General features: G+C 32.4%; 1 protein-coding gene across 1 annotated transcript in view; it reads left to right on the top strand.

The window, feature by feature from the left end:
- LOC129220321 (nose resistant to fluoxetine protein 6-like) overlaps positions 1 to 16,082 on the top strand; it is a 125,583-nt gene extending 109,501 nt beyond the window's left edge. The window contains exons 10-16 of the mRNA XM_054854724.1: positions 1,623 to 1,788; positions 4,476 to 4,555; positions 6,781 to 6,903; positions 8,260 to 8,380; positions 9,824 to 10,010; positions 13,654 to 13,796; positions 15,728 to 16,082. Coding sequence (XP_054710699.1) covers positions 1,623 to 1,788; positions 4,476 to 4,555; positions 6,781 to 6,903; positions 8,260 to 8,380; positions 9,824 to 10,010; positions 13,654 to 13,796; positions 15,728 to 15,817 — 910 coding nt within the window. The 3' untranslated portion in view covers positions 15,818 to 16,082. The remainder of the gene's footprint in view (positions 1 to 1,622; positions 1,789 to 4,475; positions 4,556 to 6,780; positions 6,904 to 8,259; positions 8,381 to 9,823; positions 10,011 to 13,653; positions 13,797 to 15,727) is intronic.
- Positions 16,083 to 16,600: the final 518 nt, after the last annotated feature.

Here is a 16,600-nt window from a genome sequence, read left to right as displayed (position 1 = left end):
CAAAACCACATAATAAATAACACAATTTTTTAAAAAATACTAAGCACTTTTCATAACGCACTCAAAAGTAAAAAATAACCTTTCTGGGTCAGAAAAGACAATTTAAGCATTCCTGTAGTTTTCGAAAATTCCAAGAAAATGACACCACAAATGAAGAAAAGTGCGGCTCAAGTCAAGTAGAAAATGTTTTATCATTATCTAGCTTTCAATCATAACTTTGAGTGTTCAAACTGCCTATTTTTCTTATTGGGAAAGTTTGATTTGAAATGACTAGACCCGCACTTTTCTTCGTTTGTGGTGTCATTTTCTTGGAATTTTCGAAAACTACAGGAATTCTTGAATTGTCCTTTCTGACCCAGAAAGGTTATTTTGTCCTTGTGAGTGAGTTATGAAAAGTGCTTAGTATTTTTTTCAAAAATGCTGTTATTTTATTCTTTTTAGTGTAAATGTATTTCAGAAATATAATAATTTTACCATCACGAAACTTCACCTTACTCTTCCATATGAATGTTCGGTACTTAAAGGGAAAAAAACTATATACGTCTCTAAAACTTTAAGCAGTTGGCACTAAAATTTAATTCTTGTTCCTCTCTAGGCATTATGCTTGCTAATTTCATCCTTGCTTCAGAGAAGCCTTGATTCAAAATTTTCATTGTTTTTAACTACTGTTGCAATGCAACCAAATTTGTAACAATTGGTTTTACATTTAAACATTTAAGGAGGAAATTACATGAAATTTGCTATTTTCTATCCTAACTGAAATAATAATTTTATTTCAGAATTTTAAGTTGTACCTTAAGATTAAGCAAATGATTTAGTGAAATCTGGAAATCTCTAATTGATCTAGTTGCTGAAATATAGGCAAAACCAGGCCTCAGATTACTCCGTGACAATCAAGGCCAAGTATAATAAAAATGCTTAAAAAGAATATCGATGAATTTCGGCAGTCAAAAACTGTATATAAATAAATAGTGGTATCAGCGGTTTGATGCAAATTGCTTCAACGATTATAAAGTATGTCTTTGCATTATAAAAAATATTTAAAATGTAATGCACAAAAATATAATTCGGAATCTGCAGGAAGTTCAAAAAGATATAGATAGCAGTTTCATATTAGAAATGGTTTTATTTTGCGTTATATCTTTGAGAAACTTTGGTACTGATACACATAAAATGTTTGAACGATACCATTATTTATTAAGGGAAGAAAAGTTGGATCTACCTGAATAATTGGCATTTTAAATAAGATTTGAAAAAAAAAAAGTTTTAGAAAAATGAAGATCTCATCTGGTTGTCAACTTTGAGACAACATTTTAAAACATTTGGGAAATGTTTAAACGTTATGCATGCTACTTGTGCTCCCTTGCCTTTTTTTTTAAATTTTCGTTAAAGCATTCTAAAATTCAATGAGATTCATCTGTAAAATGAAAAATGGAAATGTATCGTGTTTGAAAAAAAGGTGTTAATTATCAAAGAAAAATATTGAGACATCAAATCATCATGACTAATTGAAAAATTTAGGGTGTAGACGCGCCCCTTTCCTCTATCCTACATCTATTCTCAATTTAATTTGCCTTGCTTCGAGCTTATTTCCTTTATTTTTAATACATGTTTTCTTGAAGGTTTGCTCTTAGTCAGCTTATTGTGATTGGTTTGTTCCTGTGCCTCCCTCTGATTGGGAATGGACCAATTTGGGAAGATGTCGTCACCCCCGTCATCAAAAACTGCCAGAAAAGATGGTGGCTGAACGTCTTGGCTATCAACAATTTTTGGTCGTCTTCGGAGACGGTAACAAGTTATTTGTTTTTGACATTCGCGATGTTGGAACATGAAAATGTTTTCTGTTTTTAATATGGCTGTTACTTCAATAGGGGTCTAGTTTATTCACACTTCAATAATGGTAGTTATTAATTACTACGAATAAAACCTGATCCCTAAATTACTACGAATGAAACCAAGTGATTTAGTTAAATAAAATACTTCATTATTATTATTATTATTATTATTATTTTGATGATTATATTTCTTGAATATTCAAATGCAGTAATAGTAACTACTTGTAGCAACAATACATGCTCAAGTTGACCCAGTTTCTAAGAATCCATTACTTGTACGTCTGAAATTTATTATGTCAATGACTGGAACATAACAAACGTCAAGATTAATTTTTTGAATCAAGAAATATATTTGTTGATTTTGTGCAATAACGTAAGCCGACTTAAAGAATTACGGCTAAATGAAGCGGTTTTTTTTAAAACCAAAACCAGCTCAACCAATTAGTGTGTGTGTGTGTGTGTGTGTGTGTGTTTTAAGGAAATCCGTCGTAATTTAATACTTTTTTCTCTACTATCATGGTGCAACGTGATTTCGAACAATGAGGACGAAAACAGCTGCCAAAAACCGGGTTTACTTCATAACGCGCGCTGTGGGTGCAATTCCCGGTATAAACTCATCAACATAATAATCCTAGTAAGTTGCTAAATCAACTTCCATTTTTGAATTTTATTTAGTACTAGCTGCATTGCCCGCCTTTGCACGGACTACCTCTAAAAAAAAAGTTACGTCAAGTGACGCATGTTCAACAATCAGGCTTCAATTAGAGGGGAAAAAATCTGTAAAATTTCCCGTCAAAATAATCTTTCTCAAAGAAAGAAAATGTCAAATCAAACATTCCCGAATAAATTTAATGCAACCCTCCATAAATACGACTAAAATTCTTTAAAAAAAAAAAAAAAAAAGAAAGAAAAAGAAGAAAGAAGATAAATCGCCAAATAATATCTAACAAAATTTTATTTAGTCATTGTCGAGAAAAAAAAGTGGCAACCTTCTAAATGGTTTTATTCTCGCTAATTTAAAATGAGATCGCGCAGACGATAATTTTCCGATATGAAAATGGAGTTCCATTAGGCTTAAAAGTGCTTTAAATTTTTTCCCCGGTGATTTTACAGCCTTTTTGTTTTGAAATTTGAAGGATGTGGATGAACCTAATTGGGATTTTTTCGCGGGCTTTCGAATGGGACCTGAATCAAAGCAATCGGATAATTATTTCGAGTACAAAGAGCCATTTTCGGGTCCTAAAATTAAAATTTGAACCGTTCGGTTCTTTTTCGCTTTCGGACCCCCCCCCCCCCCCACGTTCCTTCTTGGGTGCCCAGGTACCTCTCTGCCAAATTTGGTCGAGATCCGATGAAAACTGTGGATTTGTATAGGGAACATACACACACACACACACATATACTGAATCAAAGCAATCGGATAATTATTTCGAGTAGAAAGAGCCATTTTCGGGCCCTAAAATTAAAATTTGAACCGTTCGGTTCCTTTTCGCTTTCGGAACGAGATCCGACGAAAACTGTGGATTTGTATAAGGAACATACACACACACACACACATATACTGAATCAAAGCAATCGGATAATTATTTCGAGTAGAAAGAGCCATTTTCGGATCCTAAAATTGAAATTTGAACCGTTCGGTTCTTTTTCGCTTTCGGAACCCCCGGGGGCGAAACTCGGCCTATGGCTGCTCTTCGGGTGCACTCTGCCAAATTTGGTCGAGATCCGACGAAAACTGTGGATTTGTATAGGGAACATACACACACACACATATACTGAATCAAAGCAATCGGATAATTATTTCGAGCAGAAAGAGCCATTTTCGGGTCCTAAAATTAAAATTTGAACCGTTCGGTTCTTTTTCGCTTTCGGATCCCCCCCCCCCCCCACGTTCCTTCTCGGGTGCCCAGGTACCTCTCTTCTGCCAAATTTGGTCGAGATCCGACGAAAACTGGATTTGTATAGGAAACATACACACACACACATATTCTCTGTTTTATTTATATGGATTTAGTTTTTATTTCTGAAATATAGTAAGTTTTCAATGCACCAAAAAAAAAAAACTAGTTTTTGTTGGATGTGTTCGCGACATGATTATTCTCTTGACAATGGCAGAAATAACACCGAACGCGTAACGCCAATTAACTGTTCAAATAGTAATGGAATAAAATTGAGATATCGCATGATTTTAATTGGAATTTGAAGGGAAAATGAAAACAAAAGGACCAATTTACTTCAAAGGCAGCTCAATTCAAAATATTTTTCTCTATAAACAATTATAATACTGCTAATTTAAAAAATAAAACAAAAAAAAATGCAAGTCGCACACCAAAGGTAATTAAAACAAAAATTAATGCATTTGGAAAAATTAAGTCGACAAGACTTGAAATGTTTTTGATTTTTTCTGTAAAATTTTCATAGATTCAGCTGGTTGTGACACTAAAAGACTTGAACATTCCAATGACATAATTCTAATAAATATTTATTGCAACTGACTTGATGTCCATCAGCGACCTATTACTGGAACATTTACCATAACGTAGCACAAATAGTCGGTGAATTGTTAGACTTTTCGGATTTCTTGTTTTGAAAATCACCATCAATATTTCCTCTGTATGAATAATTATTTCTGCTTATTAGTGTCTGCCACATACATGGCTTCTGTGTTCCTTGATGCATATGCTGCTAGGTGCACCAATTGTTCTTTTCATTTTGAGCAAGTAAGTATATTCTTTAGCAGATCTGAATCAAATTTTTGCATCGGAAATAAATGTTATAATTCCGCTTAAAAGTACACTAAAATTTGATAATTTCCAGATTTGTCTTGTGTTTACGCTTTCACCATTCAACAATCAACTCATTTTTTAGAAGGAAATAAGGAAAACTAACATTATTTTGAGAATACTATTAAGGGACGAAACAATTTCTGTAGCTGAAAGCAATCTAAGACACATCGAATGCGTTAATAAATAGTCATGACAAACTGCCTATGTTTACCAACAGACACACGTAGAAGCAATGTTTTACCTTTTTCTTTAATTTTGTAAATCACCGCAAGGTAGCGTATTCGAGCGCTGGAGTTGCGAATTTCTTGCCGAATTGTGTTGAATAGCACATAAAAATACTGCAACTTTCATTGTGAAAAAAAAAACACGTGTTGTAAATAACCGAATCGAAACTGTATTGCTTGCCTGATTGTGATGAATAACGCATAAAAATATTTCAACTTTCATTGTGAGAAAAAAAATACGGACGTGTTGTAAATACCCGAGGATTGAAACTTCATTGCTTGCCCAATTGTGTTGAATAACGCATAAAAATACTTCAACTTTCATTGTGAGAAAAAAAAAAACGTGTTGTAAATATCCATAGAGTAAAGAAATTACATAGAGAGGCCCTGCTGTACTAAAAAATTGAGGCCGGAAGTTGCACCCCAAGATCCTTAGCTTCTTGCTAAATACCTTGAGATACATTTTGATTCAAAACATTCCATAACTAAATTTCAATTGGTTATTGATTTAAACTTAGATATTGTTGCAAGTTTATGAACCACGTTTTTGAAATTGCATTAATACAAGAATTAAAATGCAAACCGATTCTCCAGCTACTTTATTCGGTCTTTTGCGAGATTGGTGAAAACTTTTCTCGCGAAGCGATCATGTTATCACAATTCCGCCTATAATTGCATTGCTGTATCCCATAATTCCGGCTTCAATTTCATCTCCTTTTTACTATAAGCGGGTTCCCCTCTATGTAAATTTCTTTATGTATGTAAATACCCGAATTGAAACTTCATTGCTTGTCCAATTTTGATGAATAGCGCATAAAAATACTTCAACTTTCATTGTGAGAAAAAAAATACGCACGTGTTGTAAATACCCGAATTGGAACTTCATTGCTTGCCCAACTGGGTTGAATAGCGCTTAAAAATACTCGTAAAATATTTCGACATGATGCATACAGATTTAAATTCAAAGTTATAATTACCAAAGTGATCAAACGCGGAATGATTCCTGATCAGTCACGCGTCAAGTTTTCAATTAGACTAGCTGCGTCGCTCAAGCTTTGCACGGTCCTCCTCGAAAATAAAAGCTATGTCAAGTGACGCGGGATCAACACTCAGGCTTGAACTAAAAAAAAAAAAATGCGGCGGATTGCGGAAAAATAACCAAAAAGGAAACATTTTAAATCCCCTATTACAGGAAAAGGCTTTAAAACAAAAGAAGAAACTTTACTTGTTCATATTCGAGAAAAAAATGGCAACAGATCTTTCGTCTCAATGATTTCCTTCAAGCTATAAATTGTAATAAACTTTGTTGTAACTTTGTTGCGGAAAGTTGAGACGAAGCACTGAATAATAATTTGAAGGGAGGAAAGCCTTCGAAAAATAGGGATTTTATGTCCAAATCTGAGTGTCATAATATATATATATATATATATATATATATATATATATATATATATATATATATATATATATATATATATATATATATATATATATATATATATATATATATATATATATATATATGTTTTTAATTGATATCTCCGTTAATTATTATCGAACGATTGTGTTAAATATCCAAACATAAAGACGGGAAGATTGCGAATCCATCGATACCTGGTTCGATGGTCAGTTCACTGTCGTTCGGGAGAAAAAACTTGGACATAGATGACTGCATAGATACATAGGTACATACATAGATGCATACACTCAGTTTTTAAGTATATAAGATTTTCATTGACTGATATCTAATACTTAATGTCGTTTAGTCGAATTTTGCGCTACTGATGAGTTTGTTTTCCCTCGCTTTCATAAACTCGAAGCTTGGCGAGTAAAATTCCATCTTCATAAAGTCAACGATCGAGTGAAAACTAATGAACTGCTGTAGATGTTTGATTCTGTAGTTACTTAAATCTTACTTTTCTTTTTTTAATGTAGGTGGACATCTGTTGGTATTTTTGTAAATATCATCATCATCTTAGGAAGTAGTGTAGCAATTGCCATGGTTACCTTGATGGGAGATCTTCCGCCAGCACCAGCGTTTTACTTTCTGAGTTTCATGTAAATATAACCGAGTTTCATTGCTATAAACTATACATTTAAGGGATTATCAATAAATAATACTTGGCTCTAAATCATCTCATTCTCAACCACTGGTCCAGCGGACCGGTAACTAGTCGTAAAAGAAAAAAAATAATAACCCGTCCTCAGAGACATTTACCTGTCCGGCGTTAAAAAAAAATTCTTATAATAATAATAATAATAATAATAGTAATAATAATAATAACGATGATGATACATAATAGTACAAATAATAATGATCATGACAATAAGTAATAATAGTTAAAATGATAATGATGATGATGATGATGATCATAATAATGATGATGTTGATGATGATGATAATCATAATAATGATGATGATGATAATGATGATGTTGATGATGATGATGATAATCATAATGATGATGATCATAATGATGATGATGATAATAATAATAATACTTATTATTATTATTATTATATTTACAATAACAATAGTAACAATAATAATAAAAATGAAACAATAACATGATAATACTAATATAATAATCAGAATAATAATAATGGTAGCGATAATAGTTTCAATAATAATAATAATAATAATTATTATTATTATTATTATTATTATTATTATTATTATATTTACAATAACAATAGTAACAATAACAATATAAATGAAACAATAACATGATAATACTAATATAACAATCACAATAATAATAATGGTAGCGATAATAGTTTCAACAATAATAAAAATAATATTAATAACAGCAACAATGATAGTTATAACAACAATAATAACATTTATAAAAATAATATTAATAACAGCAGCAACCATAACAATAATAATGTTTTCCTTTATTTTTTAGTTTAATTTTATGATTACAATTCATATTTTTACTCTGCTTTTCCTCAAATTCTTATTTTACTTATGTATAAAAATTTCTGTGATTGTTTATGCTTATATTTGAATATTATTCTAGTTAATTCAAATACAAAAGTGACGACACGCGACAGGCTCTGCACCCAAACAAGTTAATCCTAGTTAAATCATAAATCCCTAATAAAAATCAAGAGACTTCTTAATTTATTTTATTTTATTTATTTATTTATTTCAATTAATTATTTTTTTAAATTTATTTGTTTTTGTTGGAAAGCGAGAAATTACTCAAAAATTGAAATAATAAATATGATAAAGAAATGTTATCTCTCCAAGAATCAATTTCTCCCACATTTTCACCGGTCCGCGGGTCAAATGTAGTTGAGAAACGCTGTATTTCTACCCCACAGCACACTGGAAAGAGCAATCGACAGTGTTACCCTTTCATGTTATATTTTAAGCACCCTGTTATATGTAAATCTCTTTTACTATAGAAATATCAAAACCATCTGGGACAAGCTTTTTATTCAAGCTTATGACCACGTGGCTCCATTTTGCATCGGAATCTTACTGGGATTTATACTAAATCGCTATTCCAAGATACAACTCAGAAAGGTTTGTCCATTTTCTTTATTTTATTCATTTTTTTTCTATACCTGTGTAAAACAATACTGTCTATAACAATAAACCTGTCTATAACGATATTTTCCCTGGACCCAGCAAATGTTTAGCATAAATAATAACTGTCTACAGTAAAACCTGTCTACAACGATACTGTTGGGACCTAAAATAATAATCTTATAGACAGGTTATCGTTATACAGTGAAACCTGTGTAAAACAATACTCTCTATAACAATAAAACTGTCTATAACAATATGTTCCTTGATCCCAGCAAATTTTTTGCATAAATAATCAAACCGTCTCTAGTGATACCTGCTTACAACGATACTGTTGGGACTTAAAACAAATATTGTTATAGACAGGTTATCGTTATAGACAGTTTGATTATTTATGCTAAAATTTTGCTGGCACCAAGGAAAATATCGTAATAGACAGGTTTATTGTTATAGACAGTATTTTTTTACACAGGTTTCACTGTATAACGATAACCTGCCTATAACAATATTTTTTAGGTCCCAACAGTATCGTTGCAGACAGGTTTTACTGTATGCGTTTATTTGTATGACGTTATCAGAATGTGTAATGTGCTGCCTTGGGAATAACATGATTATGGCCTTATAATTTACTCTTATGAAAAAAGTTCAGATTATGTATTGAAAAGAAAATTAGCAACGGGAAGAACTTAAAAATGAAAGCTAAAAGATCAATGTAATTTAAAATGATTTTGTGTAAATTCTATTTAAACTATGAGAAAGTGGTGCTCAGCAAACCTTAAAGCAAATTTCTCATTCTAATTCACATAAGAGCCACGAGTCACTAACAAGCAGTCAACTGCAATTTTTTTAACCGACTGCAAAATTGAGATATCATACCGTTTGTATGTTGTGCTTGTTTTTTTTTTTTTTTTACCTTGTAGCACCTCACTTAGTGAACCGATTTTGATGGTTTTTTTTTTTTTTTTTTTTTTTTTTTTTTTGTAGATCGGGGATGTTTTAAAGTCCCAAACTTTTTGTAGACTGCATCTGCTCTTTAGAAAAAAAGTTATGAGCAAGAGACGGTAGATGTCATGTAATGTCCTTTATTAAAGTGATTGAATATGAAACCCACTGTTAAAAAAAATAGTGCTTGCTATAAAACAAAATATTAATAGTAATGATAATGAGAATTGTGAACGAAGTCTCCTCCAAGCAAACATGAATACGTTTAAAATTTCGGAAACAACCCAAATATCAAGTTTTGCAAAATTCGAAACAATCGGAATACCAAGCCCAAAAATACTAAAAAGGTTGAAATGTTACAATTTGGCAGTGAATATACACGCAATTTGTAACAAAACTACATCTGTTGAGCAAAGTATGTGAGCTTCTATTTTTAGGAATGTTACATTAAATCATAAAAAGCGTTAACTGTTCATTTATTTTTTTTTTTCTCTTTAGACAACCGTGATTGTCGGATGGTGCAGTGGAATTGCCTCTAACTTAGCGGTCATTTGTGGTCTCTATGGTTACCGCCATGGAGAAGCCATGGAGATTACCTTGTCTGCGATATATGCGTCTGTTCATAGAATAGGATGGTCCTTGGGAATCGCATGGATCATATTTGCTTGTGCGTACGGATACGGAGGCAAGTTTACACTTTTTATTGATCGAATTTCACTAATAAGACAATTCTTAAATGCGAATCATATATTGATTTTAAAATAGCTTTTGTAAGCATTATTTGTTGTGTACTACAAACTTTGTACTATTTTGTTGTGTACTACACATTCTGTGTTTTTTGTAGAGTTACGTAGAGAAATGTGGGGCAAAACTAAAATTAAAATCAATAGTTAAGATAACTAAGCTAAGTGAAAATTTGTTTTGCAAATTACAAAACAATGTTTTTTGTAATAAAAGTTATTTATTATGCAATTACACATTGTTTTTTACTTTTGACTGTAAATTTCTGCAATAAAAAAAGGGGAAAGTTTTTCGCTTTTTTTCTCTTTGGAGCAAAGTGAAAATAAATATTTTTCTCAAGAAATATTTTCTATTTGATTATTAAAATGTTTTTGATCAAATGAATGGGCAACTAAAGGAATGAATGAATAAACAAACAGATAATGAAACAAAAAACGAATAAATACATAAATTAATTAATTTATTTATTAATGTATATAAAAAAGAACGAGTGAAAAAATAGTGAATGGAAAAGAAAATTAGAGGATGAATAAATAAAAAATTGAATTATCAAATAAATTAATGTAAGTGAATTAGTTAACAATAGAATACGGAAGGGGTTGCATAAGTAAACAAAATATAATTCACGTCGGCCTGCACTGTACAAAACATTTTAAGTCGAATGATATTAAATAAATAAATACTTCACCCAATATTTGCCAATTTCAGTTAATATTTAAGATGTTAATAACATGATCTTTATCATTTTCTAATAACCAAAAAAAAATGACTTGCAACAAAATTTACATTATGAATATGATTTTTTAAAAATTGCTTGTATTGTCACATGATTTTATTTTTATTTGACTTTACATGTGTTCCTACATAGTAAAAATATTACTAGATAGATGGAGCTTAAAACAGAGTAAATATTTTATAATTTCACTTTGCTCCACATTCCCTCACTAAAGATAATCCTTAGCCTATCCACGTTTTGTAACCTCACTTGAAATAATCGAAAAATTTTAGAATCAATGTAGAAAACGTTTGAACATATTGCGGGCAAACAAATGCTTTATTTTTACGAGCTATTTACAAAAATAAGGCCCTGCATTTTTTAACCAGTGAATAACAAAATACTTTCGATGCAAGTACGGATCCAGAAATTTTTTCAAGGAGGGGGCGGTTGATTTTTTAACTTACCTCTTACTATTCATCTGATTTACACATGCTTTGGGGGGGGGGTGGCTGCCGCGTCATTTTTTTTTTTAATTTTAAAGCAGCTAAATTGCAGTTATAAATAAATAAAGCAGCATAAAATAAAACTAACTATCCAAGGAGATCCCCGAACTCATTCCTTCCCTTTTCAGTTGAAAGAATTATTCTTAAATAGCGCTTTAGAACTTCAATTTCGTAATAATTCTGGGGGAATGTTTAGAAACTTCATCTCCCTAACATCATCGGAGGTCGTCTAAAATTGTGCATTTTGGAACTTCTTGAATTTCAAAAAATCAACGGAGGAAAGGTCACTGAACATATCCCTTCCTCTAACCCTATTTGAGAAGTCTACACTCGGATTTTTATGGCTTAAATTTTGCAAAATGCCTGGGGGAAGGACCTCCAGACTTCTCATCCTAAGATCAGCCAAGATCGTCTGAAATTGCTATTCTGAAAGTTTAATTCTGAAAAGTCTCTAGGAGGGAGATTCGAACCTCATTTCTTTCCTTAACGTCATTAAACACTGCTTACACTTGCTTTTTAGACTACTTTCCCAGTAAAAATCAGAGAAAGAAGAAAAAAGCATGAAAGAAGGCTTAATACATCTTAAAAATATCCCGAAAAACAAAAAAAAGTCAAAAATAAATAAAATAGTTAGATAAATATTGAAAAATTAAAAATTGGAAAGTAGGGTATTGAGATGGGGAAAAATGTCTGTCGGTCTGTCTGTCTGTCGGTCTGTCTGGCTGTCCCCCCCTAATAACTTTTGAATGAATAGTCCGATTCGAACAAATTTTTTTTTTTGTTAGAAAGATCTCGGCGAGGACATCTCATTCCCATAATTCATTTTTTGATTTAAACAATTTTTTGTTCAATTTTGAACAGTTCAAAAAAACTTAACATTAGCGCCTACGGGGAAATTCAAATCAAAACTAAATCTTGAACTTAGAAGCGAAGTGGCTTCAAACAAACTTTGTAGGGAAAAACTTTTGATAAAAAACATGTATCGAAAATATCTTTTTGATTTGAACAAGTTTTCGTTCAATTTTGAACAGTTCAAATCTCTTAACATTAGCGCCTAAGGGGAAACTGAAAGTCAATATAGATTCCGAACTTAAAGGCGGATTTACTTCAAACAAACTTTGTTGGAAATAGCTCTTGACGACCTACTCCCGACTCCGACTCCGAGAATTTAGGGGCACCTGACACCGACTCTGACTCCTGTGCCCGACAATTAATCGGTCTCCGACTCCCCGACTTCGACTCTGACTTCGTAGCTTTGGCAAACATTTATACACGTCTTGGATATTCGACTCCGACTCTATTATCCCAAAATGAGATTGACTCCGACTCCGACTCCGCTGCTGTGGTTTTAACTGTGAAATAATTATTGTTGATATAATTTGTTTTTATTTTCACGCTAAAGTTTTAATTTAGGTATTTAGTTTTCGGTGAATAAACTCGAAAAATATGCGCAGACGATTTTTTTTTTTTTTTTTTTTTTTTGACAATGAAAATTATTTCTTTAAGTTGACATTTTATTGTTTTTTTTTATTTTGGTAAGTGCATTAATTCGTTTAAAAAATTATTTTTGGCAACAGGGGAAAAAGAAACGATTTTCTTTTATATGATGTATTTATTTTAATGAACTTATTATTATTATTTTTTCGTTTTGAAAGCTGTTAAAAAAAATTTTTAATGGAAAGAAGTGTATTAGCTGCTTTGTTTAAAAGGTGCTGCTATTTTATTTGTTCGTTTTTTTGAAGAAAAGTAAGGAATATTTTATTCCTAGAAATCAGCTTAAAATATTTAAAAAAAATATGTTTGAAAAAATTTGCGATTTTAAGCTATTTTTGAGAATATTGATCAGGTACTAGAAAGTAGTATGGGTATATGGGAAAGTAGGCTCGTCTAGTTCTAGACGGAACTTCTTGTTAAGACTTCAAATTGGAAAAATTATCGATGTAGGGTCCCTCAAGGGTGGGGCGATTGCTCCCATCGCCCCTCCCTTGTATCCGTCCTTGTTGTCGATGTTACGTAAAGCTAATTTCACGCCCTGAAAAGTAGTTATTCAAGCTTCGAGATAAGGGAAATTTTTGTTGCAATTTGTTCTTTTTTAAAGTTTTCCTTCGATTCACTCCAAATTTACTCGTATGTAGTACAGTGAAATCTGTGTAATTTGACCACTTGCGGTGCACTAAGTTAGTGGTCAACTTAAACAGGTGGTCAACTTACAGACGTTGATTTATACGATAAGGGCTAATTCCGTGCCTGAAAAAAAGTGATCAACTTAGACAGGTGGTCAACTTACAAGGGTGGTCAACTTCACAGGTTTTACTGTATGTATCATTTAAAAAGTAATTTAATCAAAAAATTGTCTTTCATTTCAGGTTTCGTTAACCAGATTTTATCATGGAAATACTTCATCCCTCTCGAGAAGATCAGCAATCTCACCTACCTGCTTCATCCCTTGATTGTATTCTTACACGAAGGGCAACTTCGTGAAAGGATGTACATGGCTCATTTGGATCAGGTAAGTTGCACTTTGGAGGTTGAAAAATCCGTACGTTTTTCTAATGAGTTGACGGACTACTTCGCTTGACGGATTTTACTTATTCACCCCTACAAAATGCGGGACACCACCTCTAGAAGCCCTTCAAAGCTGTTTCAAGTTTGAGTTATTTGTGGTTACATATTTGGAATACTTGAACCTAGAGACGGGGGCCATCGAATGACGACCACCTATGCCAACTAGAACTGGGCGATTCTCCAAAATTCTAACCATATTATGTCCCAGTAGCCTAACACAAAAATTGTTTCACTCAGAAAGTGTTTTTATTACTTCCTTTTACAAAAAAGGAAGTATTGTATTCGCGAAAAAAATTTCATTCAAAAATCGGCCTTAATTTCCATTTTGCTCCCCCCCCCCCCCCCGAATAAATGTTGAGCTTATTTTTCAACCCGACCACACGTGGATATATGCATAAGAACCTATACAGACACCCGAAATATCCATTTTGACTATCCCCGAGTTAATTACAACGAATTTTCTCGTGACGTCTGTATGTATGTGCGTATGTGCGGATGTATGTCGCATAACTCAAGAACGGAATGTCCTAGAAAGTTGAAATTTGGTACTTAGACTTCTAGTGGGGTCTAGTTGTGAATCTCCCTGTTTGGTTGCATTCGGATGCTCCAAAAGGGGGTCTTTTGCCCCTTTTTGGGGGGAAATCGTTGTTAATTTCGATGTAAACTCAAGTGGTGTTAAATTTGGAGGACACTTGGTAAATATATCGCCACCCGTTTTTAATCTGGTTTCAATATGGCCATTGTTGGTGATATTTAGAGAGTAAACTATTGAATCACAGTTAAACTGCCAATAATGGGAAACTGATATTAAATTGGAGTAAGAAGAAGTCATGTGATGCACACATCAGCTCGTTTTTTTTTAATAGTTAGAAATAACTTATCTGATGTGATTCTAATCTTATTAATAAAACAATAACTCATTTAGTTTTTCCTACAAAAATTTTTAAACCACACTTTTGGCGTGTCCCCATCCGTTTTTCAAATGGACTTAAATTATTTTAAAAGTTTATGTCAACATTCCACAAATTTAATTTGTAGTGCAAAATTAAGCATACTTAAAGCTGTAAAATAACATTCCTTCAAACAAATTAAATTATTTAAATCATCAAGGTTCATCGTTTTAAACTTTGTACCCAGGTTTTTATATCATAGGAATGAGTTCAATTCTTATAGATAAAAAAAAGGAATTTTTACTCTGCTGTACTATAAAACAGTTTATCATCAACATTTTGTTGCATTCCTTGAGTATTTTGTTAATATGATTTGTCTGCTGTTCTCATTAACATTTTGAAGTTCAAAACTAGGGTATATAACATTTTTCGCTGTCATTGGGGGGGGGGGGGAGAGAAGGGATAACTGTTGTATTCCTTGAGTATTTTGTTAACATGATTTGTCTGTTGTTCTCATTAACATTTTGAAGTTCAAAAATAGGGTATGTAACATTTTCGCTGTCGTTGGGGGGGGGGGGGAGAAGGGACATTTGTTTGCCCGGGCCCAAGCCTGAAGGGGGCCCAATATTTTTAAAACTAAGCGTGAAATATAGAGGTGAGCAATATGGAGGGGGCATGGAAAAGTAATTTGTGACGAGCACGAAAATTTCTGTGCACTTCCCTGAATATGACTATCCCAGCTAAATCAGAAGCTAAATCTTCTCTTTCTCTCTACATATTAAAACATGCGATTGAAACAACTTAGGGGCCGCCAAATGCGTCCCCCCCCCCTCCAGTTTTTTGACCTAGCGACGGCTCTGTATCAGAGTTCAATAAAGTGAAACCTTACTTCCCATTAGCCTTAAAATCAATTTTTTACAAATATATTTGATTATTTAGTAACCATTTCTCAAATTTGCCAAATTTTCTCATTTTTTTTCCACAGGCTATGTATGCCACAGCATACATCGTTTTCACCGGTCGCCATCTCATCACTCATCTACATCACTTGCATTTCTCCATTTTTCTTCTTTGAAAGACTCCTGTGGAACAGGCTTTTCAGCTCGCCTTGCAGAGAAGCAGGAAAGGTTCAAATATGTGTTCAAGCAACGGTAAAATCCTTGGTGTCGGATGTGTGTTTAGGCAAAGAACAATTGAAACAAGCTCATTGCTCGAAGTTAGCTTACGATAAGGGAAGATAAGAAGCCTGTGGTTTTAACTATTGCTTTAATTTATTGCTCACTTTCAGATGTACATAATGTAAATAGTCGTACATATTGCATTTTATGTATTTCATCAATAAACTCATGATTTCATAATCTGTTTCTGTTTTGTTACTTCCTTGTACGAAGTACAGGAACTATTGCAGTCACAACACATTTTCCACTCAAATTTCCGCCAGAATTTCTATTTATTTGATTCTATTTTGCCAAAAAGGAACATTTTATTTGTACTTCTCAGTCTCCCTCATTTTTATACTTGATTGCATAGTTTTACAGTATCGTTCTAACTTTGTAAGAAACAACTAATTTGAAATTAAAAAAAAAACACTAGAGATTTCTCACTACAACATTTTTTTTTCTATTACGAGTGAAGAAAAAAAACTCAAAAAAAAAAAAAAAAAGGTAGTGTAATATTCTTTCCTCCAGTTAAACAGATCAACAGTATGCAGTAGAAGTAAGATAAAAGCAAGCAATAGCAAAAGAACTTCAAACATACTAAATATTGGATTATATCCATAGCACGATGAGAAACATGAGAAACGCAAAAATTTATCTTAAGCAGTACGACAAAAAAAAAAAGAGAATCATAATTTTTT

Source organism: Uloborus diversus, chromosome 1 (genome assembly GCF_026930045.1).
Source record: "Uloborus diversus isolate 005 chromosome 1, Udiv.v.3.1, whole genome shotgun sequence".
Lineage (NCBI taxonomy): Eukaryota > Metazoa > Arthropoda > Arachnida > Araneae > Uloboridae > Uloborus > Uloborus diversus.
This window is presented reverse-complemented; position numbering and strand designations above follow the sequence as displayed.